This window comes from Hipposideros armiger, unplaced genomic scaffold, assembly GCF_001890085.2.
Source record: "Hipposideros armiger isolate ML-2016 unplaced genomic scaffold, ASM189008v1 scaffold_406, whole genome shotgun sequence".
Lineage (NCBI taxonomy): Eukaryota > Metazoa > Chordata > Mammalia > Chiroptera > Hipposideridae > Hipposideros > Hipposideros armiger.
The window spans coordinates 1,238,149-1,260,142 of record NW_017731756.1 but is presented as its reverse complement, the minus strand read 5'-3'; the positions used below and the strand labels follow the sequence as shown (position 1 = coordinate 1,260,142).

Here is a 21,994-nt window from a genome sequence, read left to right as displayed (position 1 = left end):
ACGTAAGTTACAAAAGTAAGATATGCTCATTATAAAAAAACCTGGAAAAAATCAGAACATAAGAAAGAAGTAAAAGAAATCACCCACAGCCTCACTATCTAAAGTTGACATTTTGGTGTATTTTCCTCTAGGATTTTATCTATGATATGTTTTTAAAACAGTTGTGACCAAACTGTTTAAGAGCAGGCATGAGGTTACTGTTCCCTTAAAACTGTGATTCATAAAACTCCCATTCTATGTGAAAAGTGTCACTTAGCAGGGATGAAATGGAAACTAATTTTGTGATCAGCCAAATCACTAAATCATTCAGTTAAAACAAAAAAGATCTACCACAGAAAAGATGAGTTCCTGATGGCCAATCCTCCTTTAGACCGGACTTGAGTTTTGCAGTTAATAAAAATGATCACGTTTGAAATAACTTTCTTCCTGTCTTGTTTTTGTCTCTACCAGTTCTGCAGTAATTGAGGAAGTAGGTGTGCCCTGAATAAGGACAAATGGCTTCCCTAAAATCAACACGTCTGTCCTCCCAGCAGCCCATCCAGGAAAAATGGCCCCAATGTGTGGACCCTGGTCAGCAAGGCTTCTGTGAGAAACAGGGACATTTTCTTTAAGAAAAAGTTCTCAGGAGAAACACAGCCACTGGATCAGTGTGGTATTTCTAAAGCCACCTGCACACAGGTTGGGGCAACCCAGGAGATAGTGGTCAAGCCAACCGGGCAAAGAAATCCTACTGAATTATCCACACATCTGTGTCCAGTACATAGAGAAGGTCACAGGAGAACAGGGCCAGAAACTTCTAATCCTCACACCTTTGAAAGCAAATAGAAAACTCTACAAATAAAATAGAGTGGTGGTTTGGGAGGAAACAGGGGCAGGCTGAGGACTGGCTCCTGGTGTAATCCTGCATTTCTATGAGGTGCCACATGTTTCAGGGTTGGCCTGTTGCTCAGGTTGGACAGGAAATTAAACTGTCACGGGCGCATGAGAAATATGATCTTCCAGCTGAGGGCAAACCCGAATGTCAGGAACGCCCTCCTCAGTACCCTGGACAGGGGCTGGCTCTGGGGAGCCCAAAGATGCTTGTTGGCTAGGTGAGGGCATGTGTTACTGGCGCCATCCTGCTGTCCTTCCAGCCCATACTTAGAGCAATTTTCCTTGTTGTTCAAAACAGCCCACTGTGAGTCAGAGCTCTGAGAACCAGAGGCGTTTCTTCTCTGGGGATTTGCCACTTCTGGAGACCAGGGACGTCACTGATAGTGGCCTCTGCCCCCTTGCCTGGTTTCTGTCACCTGCGGCGTTGCCTCAGACATGGGTGTGGGTGCCACCCAGACCACCACATGATGGATGGGGCAGTCTTTTCCTTCTGCAGGGCATGCTGAGCTCTGTAGTTCCTACTTCTTTCTTTCTGTTTTCTCAAGCTGTCATTGGGATGGATTCTTAGCTCTTCTACCAAGAGCGGAAAGGGTGTTGAGAGGTGTAAGGGGCACTGAGGCAGCAGGCCAGCATGGGCTGCCCTTTGAATCAGCAGAGACCCTAGAGGTGACCTTGGAACAGAGGGGAACTCCTCGATGCTCCCGGGCTCCCCGCTGTGTCCTGGGGCCTCGCCCCTTCTTTCTGTAATGGCCGGCCATTGAGGGGGCAGGAAGCAGAGAAGTGGGGTGTAGGACGTGGTGGGTGGGTGGAGAAGAAATGGCGCTGATGGCTGCTGGTCTTTCTCCCCGCTGGGGCTTCCCAAACCTGCTGTGTCCTGGGAATGGACCCCACTGGTGTCCAGAGCTTACAGAGACATTTCTTTGCCTTTCTGGAGGATAAAGAGCTCCCTCTACCCCCAAACTTATGATAAATCTTAACAATTTAGAAGAGATTTAAATGAGGTTGAATTAATTTAGCCTTCTCGCCTGGCCTCAGAACCAGAGGCCTCGCAGGGAGGTGCTGGTGGAGGTGTGTGCTCCCCGGGGGAGAGGTGCATGTCTCTTGACAGCTGCTCATGTCAAACGACGGACCTGGAGGCTCAGTCTTTCACTACTCACATGCCATGTGGATTCCCTTTGAAAGTCCCAGAACGAGAAAACGGACTTCAGATTTTTAGCCTTGTTTGCATCGTGCCGGGAAGCAGCCTATCAAACTTCATCCAGTGAAGTGAGAGAAAGCAACAGGGGCATAGCTTCAAGCCTAACTGATTTCCTTTTTAAAAGCAGATAGGACATTGAAAACGAAACTAATCTGTTTGGTAAGGGGCTCCAGGGAGATGAAGCTATGTAGTCAGGAAAAGGCTACCTGTGGGCTCTGTTTGTGCACATTTGTCATCTTGGTCTCTCTTGCCCCTTTCTGCCGGGGCTTGCTGGCTGAGGCTGGGTGACAGAGGTGGGGGCTGGACACACAAACACGCCCAGGCCTGTGGTCTAGAGAGGGACAATGAGAGCAGACCAGCAGCGCGCAGACTTATAAAGTGCTTCTTCCCCTGACTGGCAGGGCTGGGGACACACTGACATGACCAGACAACGCGTATGCAAGTCAGTGATGTGCACGGTGGGTACCCGCCTGCCCGGAGTCAGGTGTCAAGTTGGGCTGTGCCTCTACTCTGATTTACTAGACATGGTCCCCCAAGTGAACTCCAGCCTGGACTGTTGTGTTCTGAGCACGTCCAAGGGGAGTAAGAGGGTGAGTGGGCAGGGAGGCTGCATGACTAGAGGTCTATCTCTGTGGGCAGGTGCTCTCAGGATAGCATGCCTTTTCCCCTAGGACCCTGCATGACACGTTGTCCTTTTCCAGGCTCTGCTCTGGTCTCATGAGGATTAACTCAGCACTAATAAAAATATTTGGCACCTGGGAGTTTTCCCTTTCTTCTAACACGTGCCGTGTCTTTCCAGTTCACATGGCCTCCTTTGAATGGATCATTGATGAAAATGTTTCTCGATGTTGTGTCTGTTGGGTGATCAAGCACTGATCCAGAATGCTTCCATTTGGAGCCCAGCTTTGGGTAATTAAAAATGTGGTATTACATCACAGGGGGAGGAGAAGTTTGGTGGAAACTGTAGTCCCAGAAAATAGGCAGAAATTTCCACACAAGGACTCCACTAAAACGAAAGAAAGTGGAATGTAAGTTTGAGGCAGCAGCACTGACTCTGGTTAGTAAGTACAGGCCAGTGGGAGCTCTCTGGGGAGGACGCTCACCTTCCCCGGGAGGATTCTGAGAACTGTAAGCATATGGCTTAATGTAGTTATACCTCTATTCAATGTGATGATAGGATTTACAGGGGCTTTGAGGTTCGTTAATCCACACAATTTACAAATGTGCCTGTACGTATTAGAGATGGCTGGCATTCTCTACATATGGAACAGCTTGGGCTTTTAGGAATGATTTGTTGATTCTTACAGCTGTCATCAAGGGTGCCTGAGGCTGTTGCATTGGCTCAGTGGTCCCCTAGTGGCAGGTCCTGGAACAGTGGGCAGAGTCATTAGAACCTGGCTGCTTCAAGTGGGGTCTCTGGGAGCTTGCTACAAAAGCCAGTCTTGGGGCCGGCCGAGTGGCGCGATGGTTAAGAACTCGCTTGGGATGCCAGAGGGCCCCGGTTCGGATCCCGCATATGAGGGCCAGTGAACACTGCCCTCCACAGCTAAGATGCTGAAGAACCGCTCAACCTGGAGCTGGGCTGCCGTGAGTCGCTGGCGACGGCGTAGGCTGCAGTCCCTGCGGCAGTGGGTTGCCATGGGCTACCGTATGTAGCCAGCAGCCAGCGTGAGCGGCCAGCCGCCGCAGTGAGCGGCCGTCCAGAAGCCGGCGACTGATCTGCCTCTCCAGGGAAGAGCGCAATGATGGTGCCAACTTGGGCCAGTGAAGCAACGTCCTCCACAACTAGACTGAAGAACAAAACGACAGCAACTTGTCTGTTCCCCTTCCCCAATCCCCCAGCACTGTTCCCATCCCCCCAATTCCCCAATAAAAAAAATAATAATAATAAAAAAAAGGCAGTCTTGGAACCCAACCCACACCTGCTGCATCATGATCTGTTTCTTTACAGGATCCCGGTAACTGGTGTGCACATTCAAGTTTGAGGAACACTACATTGGAAACAGCTGGAAATTGGCATTTGGGGAGGCCAAGGCTTCACACTGGCGTTACATCACTGTTGGGTATCACATAATGACATCTAAAGGGAAATGTGCCACAGCACTCCTGGTGACAGTGCAATTCTCCAGAAGGCGAGTCCATCCTGGACTGACTCAGGGGTTGTAGTCACTGATGAGTGATAATAGCAATGATGACAACAAGGGAAGCATCGCTGTGTCCCAGGTGAGCTGATGAGGCACAGGAAGTCAGCTGTCTGAGGTGGGGCTGCACAGGCTCCGGGAGGCCCAGGGTGGTGCTCAGCTGCTAGGCTGAAGCTTTACCACCTGCTGCCTGCACACTGGAGTGGGCACTTCCTATGTACTTAACACATCATCTCCTCCTCCCAGCAATCTTATGAGACGGATAGCCCCATTTTACAGATGGGAAAACTGAGGTACAAAGTTAGATAACTTTCCCAAGAGTAGAAACGCTGATGAAACCCAGATCTGAGGCCATGCCCTTTCTTCCTCTATTACACCAGGCCATTTCTTTGCTGTTACAACATGGATTTCTTTTCGAGGCAGCCCACAGGCACGTGCAGAAAGCTTTGGTGGCAGCAAGTGGATTGTGCTCTTTGATGTCACTGAAAAATAGCTGAAGGGCTTCTTCTCTCACTTCCATCTAATGTTGATTTGCCAGGACACAAACAATGATGGCACAGGAAGTGGGGATGGCTGTGCTTGTTCACCGCAGCCCAAGCATCTAGAAGAAAGGCCTGAAGCTTTCCTGACGGGAAAGCCACAAGCAGGAGAGGAGGGGGCCCTGTTTCAAAGCCCTTGAGTACACTGGGGCGATCCTGCTACACTCCTGTGGTTCATGGAAGAATCGTCATTTACACTTGCTTCGTGCTTTCAATTTCAAAGTATTTTGTACACATAGGTGACAAGCTGATTAGTACACTGACAGGATATTATTTTCTCAATTATACAGGCGAGAGAACAGAAACTGAGGGAGGTTTTTATGGCTTACATGGCATTTCACAATCCCTGAGTACCGGGGTCCACCCTAAGCTCTACACATGATCTGTGTGCATGAAGATGACCGTCAGTCCAACGGCAGGACCAACGGTGACCAGCGGCCATCCTCTGGCCTCCCTCATACTGCTTGGCGGTCCTGGAGACTAGAGTGACGTTATTCCATTTTAACAATAACTGTGTGGCCCATCCTGTGTGTGGATGGGCCATGACGCACTAACCACACTGCAGCCATTCTGCAGGTGCCGCTCATTCCAGCCGCACAACAGCAGACGAGGTGGGTGCCGTTTGGCAGGTGAAGAAACTGAGGCTCTGAGAGGTTAGATGACTTGTCTAAGTGACACAGGAATTGAAACTCAGGCAGTGAAGTTCCAGAGTCGGGCCCATAACCCGTATCAGGGCTGTCAGTGAGGTCTGTTAACCTATATTCCCGGCTCCACCTGGACCTGCTGACTCAGGGGGAGGCCCAGCCCTGGGTGATTACAGCTGTCAGGGCTCCTATGTGAATCACAGCCCTATTTCTTTAAGGATGAAAGAGTACTGGTGCTGCATCCCTGAGGGCGGGAGTCCCCAGGCACTGATTCAGACTGTGCAGCCCTGGGCTCACTCCTGCACAGCTGGCACCCCTGGCCCCCTCCAGCTCTCATCTGTGTGTGCCTGTGTCACATGGCTTCCCTGGGGTCCATGCCAAGTTCTCTTTGTGGGTTGTGTAATCCACGATCCATTGACTCCGGTATCAAGAGCATTAGTTTCACATGGCAAAGGCCCAGGTAAATCACATCAAAACAAAACCAAAGCAAGCTTCTCAGGTGAAGGCAAAGGAGCTCTCAGTGACTGTGGGCTCGGGAAGGGCAGAGCCTCGTGGGGCCTGGGCAGCCAGCTGGTGAGTTGTGGTCCTGACCGGTGAGGGCTCACCTAGCTCCTGGCTTTGTGGGGATGGAGCTGCTGATGGCAACTCTGTGAGTTTGGGCCTTGGTGTCTTTACGGAGGCTGGGATCACCACCAGCCCTACTAGCCCTATTTGCTGATTTCTGAGCAGGAGCCCTGGGTAAAAGCTCTCTGGATTGAGAACCAGTGCAGGGGGAAGGGCAGGTCCCAGGGATGGAGAGAGCAACTTTCATGTCCACACTTGAGACTCTGGTCCAGGCAGGGCTCCATTCACCATGTCACCCCACAAAGCCTAGGGCTAGATTCTGCGAACCCCTAGGAGGTCTTACTGGGAGCTGGTTTTCAGTTAAGCAATTAAGGGCTGGGGGTCGGGAGGGGGATGCACTCATTTTCAAAGTCTCCAGGACTCGGGGGGTGGGGGGGCTTTGCAAGCCCCAGGCATTGACAAGGACACACTTTAATGTTTGAGCTTTCAAACAAAAGGGCCCCATGAGGAAGAGTTGCTTGTTTTCCAGGTTCCATAGGCAAAGAGCCTTTCTAAACAGGTGGTGAGTGTCTGACATCTTCCCAGGTGAGGACTTCATCCCAGAACTATCTACAATAGTATAGAGGACTTGTCAGCAATGGCAACTGACTTCACTACAGTCCTGCAGGCAGTCTGGAGCCCTTGGGCCTCCTCAAACTCGTGAATTAATTAGCATTTGGCTGGGTAGCACTGCTCAGCTTTAAAGACTTACACATTTATTATTGCCAGGCTCCTCTACTTAAGCAGTTTGGAAGGGAGGAACTGGTCTCTGCCCCTTCCACCCAGAGCAACCCCTCCAGCTGAACCTGAGCGGGAGGGGGAGCGCCCTCAAGAGGGAGGCCCTTCTATTCTGCTATTAGATAGATAAGACTATGGTGAGAAGATGGAGTGGGCAGCGCCTTATGGGGACTCAGGAGAGGCAGGGTTCCAGTGTGGGCACCTCTTCTGCTCTAGAGTGGGAGCGGAGCTGTGGTCTAGGGACCAGACTTCCAGCCTCTTTCCAGCTGCCCACCCATCCCGCTTTGAGAGCCAGTGCCTCTCCAGACCACAGACCCAAAGGACCACACAGTACATTTTTGGGAGCAGAGAGAGGTTCCTGGCTCTTCCTCATAAACAGGCCCGTGAAAGTCAAACCAAATGAGAATGGAAAAGAAACAGCCCAAGGCAAGATTCTAAGCTTGTGAGACTCATTGTGTACATGTGCTTCATGGAATCTATTTCATTAATTGTTATCACTCCCTGTATTTCCCTTAGCCTCATTCAGGAGGCCATCCTTTATTTAAAAAACAAATATATGTATGAGAACTAACAATTGTCTAGAACTTTGTAGTACTTTGAAAAATACGTTGGCATCTGTGATCTCATTGTTTTTTCCAACAATTGCCATGCATGAGATGGATTATTCAGATTTTAGTATTCCCAAAGTTCAGATGAGAAAAGTTAGGCTCATAGAGGTTATGCGACTTGTTCAAGGTCACTTTTCCAAGGTGACTGACCTGTCTCTCTGACTCATGTTTCAGCTACAGCCAACCTCCTTCACGGACCTGCTGCCTGATTGGTTAAGCCATGGGAGCGCTCTTGTGTGTGCCTTCCCTATAGTTAACTTGTCTAGGTTCCAGGACTGCCTTCTACCTACCACCCCGTGTAATGAAAGACATGAATGTTGAACCAACCAGTACCGTTCTGATGGAAGGACAAAGTGCACTCACATTCCTTGGTGTTGGGGGGCGCCAGCAGGCAGGAGTAGCAGACCATGCCGTAGATGTTCCTGGGTCTGTTTTCCAGCATGTAGTAGCTACAGGGAGGACAAGACAAGACAAAGCAGGCAGGTGAGCTGGGTGTTACCACAAGCAAGTACTGACCACGTGGCATGCCCACCACCAAAGCAGGCTCCAAGTCAGGCATGAGACAGACACCGTGGGCATCGGGAGCCCTGCTGAGCTATTTTGATCACTGCATTTCCTTGGGGGTTTTCAGCTGATCTTGAAATAGAATATTCTTTTTCCAATATTGGGCCAGTTTGGGTCTTTAAAAAAATCTCTTCCCTTTTTTTGGTTCCTTTCACAGATGAATTTGTTTAGTGTGTGTATCCCATCAGCCTCTCCATCAAAATCATTACCAGAAATATCTGCATGCCCCCCCCCCGTATACACTATTTAGTTCTTGAGGTGTCTTGCCAGCCAGAATTCCAGGCACCTTTGGAGGAGGAGGATCCTGTCAGCGAGTGCCCATCTCACAGCCTGTAGCCCAGTGGGATTACTAGCAGATGTGTCTATTCCTGGGACCCTGGGACCTCCCAGTGATAACTTGCTGACCAAGATTGAATGGAGCTGGCCGGAAAAGCATGGCTACAGCAATGTCTAGAGAGGTGAATGCAGAGGGCCTTAAAGATAGCCTGAAGTACAGCAAGGTCATAACTGAAATTTATTTGTTCCTCCCCAGGAAACACTTGACTGAAAACACCTATGTAAGTTCACACTGGGGTTACATGCACTTAAAGAAAAGGACAAATCACTCGCAGTAAGAGTGTCTGAAGTCCTTTACTCCCAACAATGTTCCATTATGTCTTTTGAGCTTCCTGATGTCAATATGCCAGCCCCACCGCCATGCCGACTCTCAGAATGCCCTACCTGCAGAGCTCTGCCACCACAAGTCAGAGTTCTCTGCAGTCCATTCCCCTTCCGGGACCTCCACCTCCCAGTCCTCCCCTCTGGGGCTCACAGCTCAGGTTCCTTCCCGCCTGCAGATGTTGGCACTTCTCTTCGTGTGTGCCCATTTTAATAAACCCATTCAGCCATCATCATGGAGCAATTTATCGCATTGTGAGAAATCAGTTAAATAAAATGAGCTGATGCCAATGTTCTCCCTTATTGCAATTTTAAAAGATGAAAAACCCCTCTGTGCTATTGGATTTTTTTTTTCCTATTGGGGAATTGGGGGGAGGGGAACAGACAGGTTGCTGTCCTTTTGTTCTTCAGTCTAGTTGTGGAGGACGTTGCTTCACTGGCCCAAGTTGGCACCATCATTGAGCTCTTCCTGGGCGAGGCAGATCAGTCGATGGCTTTTGGACAGCTGCTCACGCTGGCTGCTGGCTACATACAGTAGCCCATGGCAACCCACTGCAGCAGGGGCTGCAGCCTATGCTGTCTCCGGCGACTCACAGCAGCCCAGCTCCAGGTTGAGCTGTTGTTCAGCATCTTAGCTGTAGAGGGCAGTGTCACTGGCCCTCATATGTGGGATCCGAACCGGGGCCCTCTGGCATCCCAAGGCAGCTCTTAACCGACGCGCCACTTGGCCGGCCCTTTAATATTTTCTATTAGCCATGCACACCCAGACCCCCACTGATGGCAGCACAGTGCAGAAGTGCTGGGAGGGTCTTCGGACTCTAGCTGTCATGAGCTGGACCATTACCAGTAATATTATGATCATAATTACTGGCCCTTCCTCAGAGCCTTTTATCTTCAGATCTCTGTGTATCTTATAAACATTAATTAACCAATCTCAAAACACCCCTCAGAGAAGCCACAAGAGCCAGTTTCACAGTTAAGCTTTCTGGAAAAAGCCTCTCTCAAACATGCATTCTACCACTCTTCAGAGGCCATCTGTGCTTGGGAAGCAGGAAGTGATACTGAGGCCCACAGTGCATCTGCTCCCAGGAGGGGGCATGTGTCTGCATGTGGCCTCATGAGGGTGACAGGCTCCAGGTCAGCCAGGCCAGTCCCCCTGCAGCTTTCTAATATCACAGTGCTGCCACTGTGAACCCCGAGAAGAAATACATCTGCTGAGAAGGACTCCTCATGGTTAACTGAACACAAATTCATAACCTGAGTGTAACAGCCATTGCTGACAGAGGCCTCTCACACACACTGCATTTCAGGGAAAACTAGACTAAAGCTTCAGCCCCTTGCACTGTGCTCCTGCTAGCTGAGTCAACCCTTATAAAAGAATTCCTGGTTTCATATTTTGACCAATGGTATCCAATCAGAACTACGAAGCTATATACTCATTTGCAACTATATAACTAATCAGAGTGGCTCCATGACAACCAACCAGAACACATGAAGCCAACCAATCAGGACAGTGCTATTTGGACCAGACTGGATTCCTCATTTGCATAAAAATGGGCCAATCAGAGACAAGTGTGGGGACTTGCCCTATAAAAAGCGACCTCCCCTTTGAGTAGAGTGCACCTTCAGTTTCTACTAGAGGCTGCATCTCCCTGGTTTGCAAACTTTTCACCTCAATAAAATTTCTCCTTTTACCACACCCCAGACTGGAGACTGCTGTTGGCATTAGATTTGTGGCAGCGACCTTTTGTAGACACCACTGTTAGTTGCTCCTCTTCTCGCCTTCACCTCTAGTGCATTCTTCTTCCCCAGATTGCGATGGTCTCTCTTCCTGACTTGAGAGTCCCTTAGGGCCAGCCTTGTTCACACCTATATCCCTAGTACCTTGGACTAGGTACTGAGGAGGGAAGGTTCTAGGCCAGTGTTGACTGAAAAACAAATGACTGAGACCAAGTTTTTCTCCATGGAAGTTCAAAGTGCTGAGACAGACAGAAGCCCCGAGAGTCTTTAGTGCATCTTTCCTCCCCTTTCGAAAAGCAGGACCACCACTAAGCCCATTTTAGTCTTAACACCCTGTAGGACACAATCAGGCTGTACCTTAGAATGATCCTAATGGCAGCAGCGAGGGAAACGTGCTGAGTAGGGAAGAGTCGAGAGCCCTGGGACCAGGGATGAGGTGGGAAGTTGTGAGGACCAGGGCCAGGTGGAAGCATGGGAAGTTGGAGGGGAAGAAACATTTGAGGGCTTGTTGGAAGATAGCAGTGACTGGAGTCGTTGACCGAGTGCATGTGGGAGGTGGGGAAGGAGATTTTGAAGAGGACTCTCAGCTGTCTGCCTTGGCCATCTGTGTGAACAGTGATGCCATTTGCTAAGACGTGGGATATAGGAGGAAGAGGAATTTTGGTGGGACGGTGGAGGGAAGATGGAGGAGATACAGGTGGTTGTGACATCCAGGCCAACGTATTTAATACATAGATGGATAAACAGGTATGAAGCTCAGGCCGAACCTGGAAGTCACCTACCCATTAACGGTGTGGGAGCCACTCCCCAGATGGGCTCCTCCAGTGAGGTAGCTCTGTAGAGAGGGAAGAGGAATGGGTGCAAAATGGAGCCTGGCCCATCAGCACTGCCGGCTCTGGCCCAGCCGCGGTTCAGACCCGTGCATACATCTCACAGGAGCCTGTGAGATTCAGCCAGATTTTATTCCAGATGATGGAAAAGAGGCAGTAGGTATGCACATTGAGCAGCCTGTTTTATTCTTCCTTGTACCCACAGAGAAATTCTAGCCAGAGAGGATAAGCCATGGGACCAACGCAGTATATAACCCTGTACTATAGGCAGCTGCCAGCTTGGCCACTGTTCTGTGGCAATGAAGACAATTTTCTTGGTCCCAGGAAGAAGTTTGACAATGGAACGGTCGTGAGCTCGCTGCCTTGAGAGGGCTTCGAAAGATAAGGATGATCATCTGTAGAATTAGTGGGGAGGCCAGCATCTGTGCTCTTAACAGGGTCTTTCCAGCTCTGAAATCTTGAGGAACTCCCTCCCTGCTTTGTGAGATCAGCTTCTTTCACACTCTGTCTTCAGCACCCAGGACGAGGTGAGGCCCAGAGCACTCATTGAGTGAGTGAGGGATATTGGGCAGGAGACACATCATCTCAACACGTATCTCAGTATGATCTCTCATTACTCCACGGATGTGAAAGTGTGTAGTCAGTTTCCAGTTTGGCTCTGTGCTGTGATATGACTTTTCAAATAAATCACTCCCAGCCCCAAGGGCACGGAAATAGAAAGCCCCTACTTTATCTCCAGCCCCCCAACCTCTTCATACTGGCTCTAACAAGCACAGTACTTCACCAGGGCAGGACCCCAAAGGCCTCCCGCTTCCTATTACGTATCCTAGGTTTTGAGAGCAAAACGAAGCTCTCATGCTATGTCACAAAGGAGGATTATAAGGAGTTTTGGCAGGTTGACGCTATCAGCTCCATGAAAGGCTGTTTTCATTCCTGAGCCCCTGTGGTCCCCAGGCTGCGGATGCAGACTGCCTCCTATTTGTCTTCCTAATGCCACAGGTTGCCTTGGCCCGCTCTCCCCTTGTGGTTTGGCAAGCACTCTCTTTATTATGTGCCATCTCCGCTGTGTATCAGTGTATGGCTGAGACACTGACTGAACAATGAGCAGTACATGGGGCTTTGCGGCTGAGAAAGGCTTGTGTGGGAGGACAAGGGAACAAAACAGGAGAAGAGGAAGCGAGAAGAGGTGAGATTTCATAATCTCCCCAGGGCATCATGTTACCCATCGGGAGAAGCTCCTGCTGTCTGGCTCCCACACCACATCCACACCCTTCGAATAAGTCATTCTAGGACGGCTGGAGGACTGGGGCGAAGGACACAGTGGTTGACTCCACATACCAGCCTTGTGGAGGACAAAGGGAGCATCCGATGGCTCAGTGGCATCTATTACAAGCTTAGGAGCCCTGAGAAAAGGGAATCTTTGGGGAAAATCTGCAAGTATATACCTATTGACTTGGTGGAAGTCAATTTCTACATAGGAGATTCTATTTAAATAGAGTCTTGTCTTGGGCTACTCACCTTAATCAATCCTGGGAGAAAAGCAGAAAGATAAAAAAAAAAATCTAGGGAAAAGTCAAAATAGAGAGCATAGAGTAGGAAAGTAGACCTTTACAGAAAGACAAAGGACCCAATACTCTTTAGAAGGGCACAGATCCCTAAAGGAACATCCGGCTTCATGTTGATGGAAGTCTGTCAGATGGAAGGAGCTAAACTCCCCACTCCTGTCTAGCTCAGGATGAGGGATACCATATAAACGACACCGTGACAAGTAATTGTAATAACTATAAATGGTGTCAGGTGGGTACTAAATTTATAAGGGAGATCACTTCGTAAGTTATATAAATGTCTAATCTCTATGTTTTACGCCCGAAACTAATATAATATTGTATGTCAACTGTAACTGAAATATAAAAAATTATTTTAAAAAGATTACTCAGAGAACTTTTATTTTTATCATATTTTCTAAGAGAATAGTTTAATATCTTCCCTGGGTATAGCTACCTGCATTTTTACATATTGAAAAAAAGTTCCTGCAATACGGTTCCCTGTTTTCATTATTCGTTTGAGAAATATGTTTGAATAATCATAGTCTGTGTCAAGGACATTGACCTGGAGTTGTCCAGCAGATATTTGGATATGTAGGTCTGCAGCTCAGGAGGTAGGGCTGAACGGAAGACAGAAAACTAGGGAGACTGACGGTAGGGGTGGGCCGTCACAAGAAGAGATACGGTGGTGGAAGCTATGGAAATGCTTCTTAGTAAAAACTTTGAACTAAGGTTAATTTCTGCAAGTTTAAAAATATCTCCACATTTTCAAGAGTTATTTACTATTCCTAAATTGGTGAGACTTTCTGACTTTTTTGCACTTCCTTTTTCTCATAGACTAATAATGCCCAATGTTCTTATTTGGGTATATCATTCTTATTTTCTTCCTCCCCTTAATTCAACAGTGAGATAACATGTGCACAAGCGGGTTGTAAAGTATAGTGAACTATTCACAATGCTGTCGCCACCATGACCACCATTGCCACCTCTACCTTCACCACCTGCATTGTCATCATCACCATCACATCCACTACCTCTGTCATCACCACCATTATCACTACTGCCTCCACCGCCATCATCACCACCTCCACTATCGCTGTCACTGCCTCTGTCATCACAAGCTCCATCATCATCACCACCAGCACCACCACCTCTACCACCTCTATCTCCTCCCTACTGCCCTGTAGCCTTCACCACTGCTTTTGGTTTATATGCAGCCCTTGCAAGCATTATGTTGTGTGGCCACTAGAGGGAGGTAGCTGCAATAGACGTAGCTTGGCGTTCACTGGGTGTCAAGGCTGTACGTTCCTTGCTTCAGGTAGGTAGAGCTTGAAGTGTCCTGCCTGTGTCAAAGAAGATTTTATCTTCCTGTCTTTCAGGCTAATTGCATTTTCACTTTGCTTTTTGAGGAAGACTTTTGGTACAGGACAGAATTGTGGTGGAGTTATAGGTACCATATGATTCAAATATTCCTATCAATGGCTTTTACTCTCAGTTTTTTCCCCCAGAATACTAAAAAGAATACTTTAGTATGTAATTTTAGATTTTTTTCTCCAAAAATGTGTTATCTCATTGTAAGTATTCAACACATTTGTTTGATTTGGGTAATCAGAAGATATTATTAGGACCAATGTCCACTTAAAGAACACAGTAGCTGAGCCTAGGTAGGCTGCTTGTCTGTGAAAGGTGGCAGGACTCGCCATGCCAGATGCCATATTTCCTGACTCCAGACACGTGCCCTCCTTTCTGACAAGTTGCCCCTTGTAGAATGGGACAAATTGCAGGAGTGATGCAATACTGTAGCCCTGAGTTGCTCGTGTTCCCAGGGGTCCTCACCAATGGGACGTTCAGGACTTTCTGCAGAAGGCGTCCTGGGATGATGCGCTTTGGCAGTGCCCCATGCTTACCCAGGGAGGCAAGGCCCACACTCAGCATCGTTCTCCATGTCCCCAGGTGTCAGCACGGTGGCCCGGAAGAAGCCTTCGCAGTCTTTGTGGCGCCTGCATATCTGGTAGCCTCCTTTGGAAAACTTCTCCGCTGGGCAGGGGACACAGCCATAGTCCTCATCTTTGGTGCCATAGCCACAGGACTGGCCGAGGGAGGGGACAGAGGATACAGGTGAGTACAATGGCCACACGCGCCATGACCAAACCTGTGGTCTTTGGGCGCATCAGGCACATGAGCACACCGGGCGCCCTGGGCACTTAATGTAGCTTGAGGACCACGTGCAGAGCAACGCATGGTAGGGTGGTGATGGCCCGTGAAGGAGGGAGCGCTCACCAGGCCCTGGGGGTCTGTGGTCTGGCGGCCGGGCAGGGGGCCTTACCAGGTAGGGCTCCTCCCCTGGTCCACACTGGGGACACTCATGGCACAGCCCTGTGGTCTGGTTGTAGTACTCATTCTCGCCACAGTTAGAGTATTCTGCTCTGGCCGAACACATCAGAGACACCTGCCACAAGAAAGGGGTCATTTGGCCTTCGTACCTGCTTGAAGACACACATAGTTACTCGGGGTCAGTGTCCAGACAGCCCCCAAGGCTGAGTGAGGAAGGGGTCTGGTGGTGGGGACCCTGCTGAATCAGTTAGTGCTCATTTGGTGCCCCCCCCCGCCCCGGGAACTTTAGCTAATAAACTGGGCAGGCCACCCTGCTCCCATAGTCTGACCTCACTCCTGCCTCTCCCTCTCCCCCAATCCCATCTTCAAGGCCTGATCCAAACCCTCTTTGCCCATAAAATCTTTCTTCCATTCTCTCCAAAGTCATGGATGAGGCGGGCCCTCCCCTGAGCCTCTAGAATGAAAGGTCTTTCGGTCACATGGTGCCTCTTCTCCTCCACTGAGGAGGAGTCCTGTGGTGGAGGCCTGGATCTTTCTCAGCTGTGTGGCCCGCAGTGTGGCTCCTTGCACAGGCTTTGGGTTGTGTATAGCACAACATAAATACGCATTTAAGGACATTTCTATCCATGAAACCCTATAAAGGGAGCCACCAACGAGGGAAGTCTAATTTGAACCCTGGGCACTGTTCAGTGCTTTGTAGGTTTTATCTTTTTGCATCTTTAGGAGAATGCGGTGAAGGGTGTGCTATTATCGTTCCCATTTTACAGGCATGTAAATTGAGGCCTAAGAGGCCAAGGAACTGACTCTAGGCAGTATGGCTCCCACTGGAACCTCGAGCAGGGCCACCATGGGCACGCTGTGGGCAGAGGGTGCAGTGCGGGCAGGTGCTCTGACCTACTTACCACCAGGACCGGGAGCCAGGGCATCCGTTTGCAGTCTCCCATATGGGTCATCCTCTCCCGTGGGTTCACCTGAAAGATACACTGCATCACCTGCAGGGCTTGAGGCTGCTCCAGGACTAGCTGGTCATGGCCCAACCCCCACCCCAGGTCCAACTTCCTTCATTGTATCCCACTGGGTATAAGCAAGCAGAACGGGAATGAATACATCCTAAAAGAAAAGGCAGATTTAAGCTGAGCCCCAGGCACCTTGGACCGTCCTCCCAGCGTCACCTCATCCCTAGGAAAGAGCTCCAGAGAAGAGGGACCAGAACACACCGAGGACCACTGCTGACGCTGGGCAATGACCAATTGTTTCACCTGCTGGGAGAGCCGGAAGAACCCTGGCACGGATGCTGACCCCCTGGCTCCAGGGCGGCCCTGGAGATAATGCCAGAAGCCAGAGCCAGCCCATGCCCATCCCCTCACTTCCTGCTCTCTCAGCCCCTCCGTAAGGTTCTTCCCTCTCTCTGCGATGATGTGTCTTCTGTCAAAGCGACTGAGAGAATGCATGAGTCCAACTACTTAACATTACAGTCGAGACAACTGAAGCCCAGAGACGTTAGTGACTTGCTGAAGGTCACACCTAAGGGACAGAGGATGGCTACATCCCAGGCATTCAGATGCTTCCCCCAACTACTAAATTAGTAAACTGCTTTGAAGGAGGGGGTACTATTTTCCACTTTCAGAATGGGAGACCTGTGTTTCCAACTCGAAGCAGTTTTACCTAGGAGCCTGGCTATAATGTGAGCTCTCTCTCACATGAGAGAGAATGTGCTCGTGTGAGTGCCTAAATCCCGTCATTGCCACACACTGGGTCACTATTATCTTGCTTTGACACTGGGGATCCGTTAGGGACAAAACAGTGTGCCACCTTCTAACAGCGGGTTGTGTGAGGAACTTTTAGAAACAACGGCTGACTCAGACCGTGACTCAGGTTGACCTCGCGCCCCATGAATCCTCTTGTTCTTGGTGAGCCATCACTGATCATGGAAACTCACACCCTCCAAATACCACACCAAAAAATGACTGTGCAGGGGCTCGAAGCAGGAGATCGATAAATGGAAAATCCATTTTCATTTATTTTTTATTTTTTAGGAGAAAAGCCCTGAATGTTGTCTTTACAATGCAATATCCTAAAGGCATTAGGGAAAACTGCAGCCAAAAGATTATTTATTGGACATAAGGAAGTTCAGTTTGAGAAAGAGGGTGGGCTGTGTAAGTTAAGAGCTGGGGAAGGGCCAGGGGTGGGAAAGCGAGGGGCCAGTTAATGGGGTGGCCGGGTGGGGTGGTGCTAAGGAGAACTAAACTCCTTAGTGTACAGACACTTTTCTAAATCTCTCTCCCACCTCCGCCAGGACGTAGCACCTTGCTCAGTGAGGTTTGGGGGGGAGAGAATGCACATTTAGGAGAAGCTCCCAACACATAAATATGTAGTGAGAGGTCAGTGATGGACAGATCTGAAGAGCTTTGAGTCCACCTCCCTCTCAGCTTCTGCCTGCCTTCCAGGCAGCACGTGGCTCTGCTATCCTGCCCCCCAAGCCTGTCTTGCCCCCATACACCTCTGTTCTGTTTCCACAAAGCACCCACACTCCCCATAAGAAGAGGTTGGATAAAATCAAGAAGAGCTTTAGCTGTCCTGCTTATGTGTCATTACAAATGACAAGAAACGCAGTGGAACACTGTTCAGGGGCGCTTCAGGGAGAAGTCACACAGAACAGCCTGGATTTGTATTTGTCAAAGTGTCTGTGTGCCTAGAAGCAGGTCTGGAGTGGCATCTCCTACACTTTCAGCAAAGATATTTTGGCAGGGAGTGACATAGGATGGGGGTGACTAACTGAAATTATGGGAAACATTCCTTTTTTTTATTTTATTTTTTTATAGTTCCTAGAGTCAGAATGATTTAGAAGAGCACAAAGGAACTTTGAGATCTGGCAGAAAGGCAATAAAGACATTTGCTTTGGGAAGAAACGCATCCCTGATTGCTCAGAGGACAGGCTGGGGAAGGATGTCCCATGGGGCCCGGATCTGTCCTAGGATTTACCCCTGTTGGCACAGTTACCTTGGACGTGTCTCTTACCTGGTGAGTAACATTAGGTGGCCTTTGGGGAAGGGTTAGGTTTCAGGAATTTCTTGAAGAGATACAAAAGCTGCCGCTTGATACTTTCTAGCACACTGTCTTGCAACTCAGTACCACATTTACGTTTCAAAAAACACTAAATGGACTAAGGTGAGCTTAGAGCACCCAACCCACCCCTCAGTGAAATCTTGGGTGCTTTCCTCCTAGCAGGGAGCAAGCAGGGTGGGAGGCTGGACCCGCAGCCTCACCAGGTGGGAGAGTAAGGTACAAACAAAGGCCAAAAGGGAACTTAGGAACCAACATTTTGGCCGACAACCTGGCCTTTGCTTTAGGACGGTGGGTAGCTGAGATGGGTGTACGCTGAGTCGGGCCAAGACTCTCCTGAGGAAAGCTGCAGTCTGGAGGCCTTCCAAGAACATCACTAAGGGGTTCTAATTTAATTGACTTCTAATTATAGCCTATCCTGAGAGCTTCCCTGTAAACACTGAGAAGGGCTGGGCCGCCCTTTAGTGTCAACCAGAAGCACTTACTGAAAGGCTCGTTAAAGACGTTCCCCAGGCTAACGGAAGGAGACAGAAAAACAAATGCATATACAACGCTAAACAAAGAGTTAGTGGCTTTTGATGGGTTTCTGTTATTATTACCGATTCTCCAAGAAGGCAAGTGGAGTTGGGGAAGGAAGCAGCAGGCAGCCCACTGGTTAGGATTCGGGTCTTGAGGTCTGACTGGCCTTGGCAGAAAGCAGTTCTGCATTCAGGAGGGAGCCCGAGTTGCTTCCATGCATGACCTCCCGATTGTTTTGGCTTTGGCGATCCCCAACCCCCTGTGCAGGACAGGGCTGCTGCCCACCAGCTGGCAGAGGCGCAAGTGAAAGGACCTGAGTGGGTGCTTTCCAGCCTGGCATGAGTTCTGAGCCCTCCCTAACATTGACAGTGATGGAGAAATGGGCTGTGGGGAGGGGAGTTGGTGGCCCACACCCTTGGAGGCCCCTGACCCATTCTTGGGGGGAGATCAGGGCAGGCAGAGTCTCATCTAAGTCCTGAAGGGCAGATAGGAGTTAGCTGGGAAAGAGATGGAAAAAAGGTCCCCCAGGAAAGGGGAGTAGATGGCCCAAATGGCCAGAGGGAAAGCCACGGGCTGGTCCAGAGGGCTGAGCGTGAAGTTAAATGAAGTTGGGATGTTGCAATGGGACATGTGCAAAGGCTGTGCGATGGAGCCAGAGGGTGGCAGGACCAACTATCTACTGCAGTGAAAGAAGGCGGTACGGATAGAGGAAATATATGCCACAATGTGACCCAACCACACACATATTACCAATACAATCGAGATAAAAGTTGCATGAAACATTTATACTTACTGCATGCAATGTACTATTATATAATCTATTCTGTCCTAATATTTTTATTCCATTTAAAAAATACTGGTAGTTGCAACGTACAACATTTTATTTCATGACCCATTGTTGGGACATGATTTGTCACCTGAAAACAACTGGCTCAGGCAAAGGAAGAAAGGAGGGTGGAAACCTGTTAGGAGATGATGGTGTCAGAGGTGACAGAGCAGAGAGGCTGGCCCAGGTCTCTGTTTGGCTGTTGGGTGTGTGTGAAGCTGCTACTGAGCAGGAAGCAGAGGCGGAGGAATGTTGTGGACTGTGGACATATTGAGGGGCCTGGAGGACTTCCAGGAGCCTTGAGAGGCTGCCCCTGTGAGTTGAGCTCAGGAGAAAGACCTGAGCAAGGGAGAGACGTGGCTGGCATAGTGTACTTAGTTTCTAGTGGGCCGCCTATGAAACCAAAGGGCCCGTCGCTCCCTTTCGTCTGGATGAAGACCTGTTCATTCCTGGAACAGAGGCCCTGGTCTAGGCCTCAGGGAGAGGGCAGAGAGTGAAATAGAGGAGCCCTGTTCTCATGCACCTCCTTTTCTCCTTATAGAAACGCAGCAGGTTGGATACCACCGGACCACTGGCTCTGCTCACTGTGCCTTTCCAGAACCCAGGAGAGAGCCAGAGTCTAAGCAAATGGGAATCACATCCTTCTGGGCCCTTAAGAGGGAAATTGGGGACCAAAAGTTACCACCTTTCACAAAATTATAACAAATGGTTGCAACTTCTCTGTAAGTTTGAAATTATTTCAAGATAAAAAAAATAAAATAAAAACAAAGCACCATATTCTAACATGCAGCTAAGTTTTATCTAAAACAATTAACCAAGTGGTGAAGAAGTCCTGCTTATTTGGAAATCAGTTCCCCAGCGGATCATCTAGAGAAGACTAAAAATGAGGCCAGTGCTTTTAGCTCCATGTAAAGCAGGGTGGTGTGAACAGAGAGGCTGTGGGAACTCACAGGGCTGCAGAGGTACTTAGAGGTGCACGCAGCTCGAGACAGACAGCCTCACCCCACCTCTGGCACTGGGTCCCCAATCCAGATGGAAGGCTCATGGACTTCATAGACAATAGAGAAGCTGTGCTAACCGACCTCCTAGGGCCTTGCCAACAGCACACCTGTGGTCAGTAGCTCCGTGAGGCCCACAGCTGCTCAACCTCATTTATCCACTGGACCGGCACTCAGCAGGCCTTGAATCCATCGCTCTCCTCACTGTGGTTTCTGGACTGCTCAGTACTTCCCAGACTCTAACCTGTATTGGAACACATGGGATCCTCACCACTGCCCTGCAGTTAAGGAAGGACTCCTAAAACTCCTGAAGGGACTGAGCTCCGGGTCACCTGGGAGGTAAGACAAATCTTTTTATTCAAAGGGAAGGAAAAGGTCTGCAGGACTGTGGTGCCCTTAGGGGCAGCTTTCAGGTTTCCCTTTCTTGCCCGGAGTGGTATTTCCTTGCCCCCTGGAGGGGCAGCATGCATTCTCTTCTATAAAAATGGAATGATGGGGGTGACTGGTTAGCTCAGTTAGTCAGAGCCTCGTGCTGATAACACCAAGGTTGCCAGTTCGATCCCTGCTTGGGCCACTATGAGCTGCGCCCTCCTTAAAAGAGTCGACCATGCCATTGTAGCAAGAAAACAATGTGTAACCAATGAGCATGGCTTTTCCCCAATTAAAAAAAAAAGGAATGAGGCAGCCCCCTCTCCCAGTGAGTGCGTGCTGTGAGGAATCAAGGAGACCCCAAGTGTGACAGAGCTTAGCAGGCTTGGACACACTCTAGAGGTAACAGGTGAAAGTGTTCTAACAAACAGGTCACAGTGGTTTCCGTGGGGGTAACAAAAGGTTATGGAAGACAGGGTGACTTGCTTAGTTCAGTGTTACTGTGAAGATAGCTGGGTGTTACTACCATCTTCACAAGCAGCTTAAAAAGAGTAATGCCTTCTTGTTTAAGAGCATTTGACCACTGTCAATTCACTTTCCCTTACATGAGCTCCTACGAAGATCAGTTAGATAGTGGGACTCTCATGGTTAGGCGGCTTGTGGCTTGTTTACGATCAGAGCTTGGCAGCTCCAGGCATGAATCCTGTTGTAGCACCCAGCCTGTTGTTCCTTTGACCACAGCCCACAGCAGTTTTCCCAGGAGATGCCCTCCTGCCTCACTGGAGGTGTTCTCACAAGCTCTCTGTGGTATTTCTAACCATTGATAAAATCATATGCAGAGTAGAAGGGTCTTGCGTGTATGTGTGTGAGTTATGAGCACCAGCCTTGCCTTGGGGATTGGGTAACTGGGAACACGTGTGACATGAGAGAAACTACTGTCTTCCAAGGGGGAGGCTGTGTGTGACCCTCAGACTGCTGGTGGCTCTGTCCTTTGCAGGGGGGACTGCTGAGCTTGTGACAGGAGTGGAAGGGGAGGCAAACACTTTCCCTTCACACCGGCCAAGCGTGGACTTGACCTTTTCTCCTGGAGTCTGGAGTTAGCCTGGATATTCAGACAAGGCTGAAATATAGGTAAAATCAGAGGACACTGTCAGTAGAATCTGTTCAGCCTTGCTCGCCAAAATGGGGTCCCAGGCCCAGCAGCAG

At 49.4% G+C, this 21,994-nt stretch overlaps 1 protein-coding gene across 3 annotated transcripts in view; it reads right to left on the bottom strand.

Moving 5' to 3' along the window:
* The window catches only part of EDAR (ectodysplasin A receptor), a 101,173-nt gene that overhangs the window by 14,121 nt on the left and 65,058 nt on the right, over window positions 1-21,994 (bottom strand). For 2 of the 3 annotated variants that reach the window (XM_019663816.1, XM_019663817.1), the window contains exons 2-5: window positions 15,916-15,984; window positions 15,006-15,128; window positions 14,587-14,768; window positions 7,708-7,793 (exon numbers count right to left, since the gene is read on the bottom strand). In XM_019663816.1, coding sequence (XP_019519361.1) covers window positions 7,708-7,793; window positions 14,587-14,768; window positions 15,006-15,128; window positions 15,916-15,966 — 442 coding nt within the window. In that variant the 5' untranslated portion in view covers window positions 15,967-15,984. Of the gene's footprint in view, window positions 1-7,707; window positions 7,794-14,586; window positions 14,769-15,005; window positions 15,163-15,915; window positions 15,985-21,994 lie in introns of those variants that run through there. The other variant, XM_019663818.1, reaches the window with a different exon arrangement.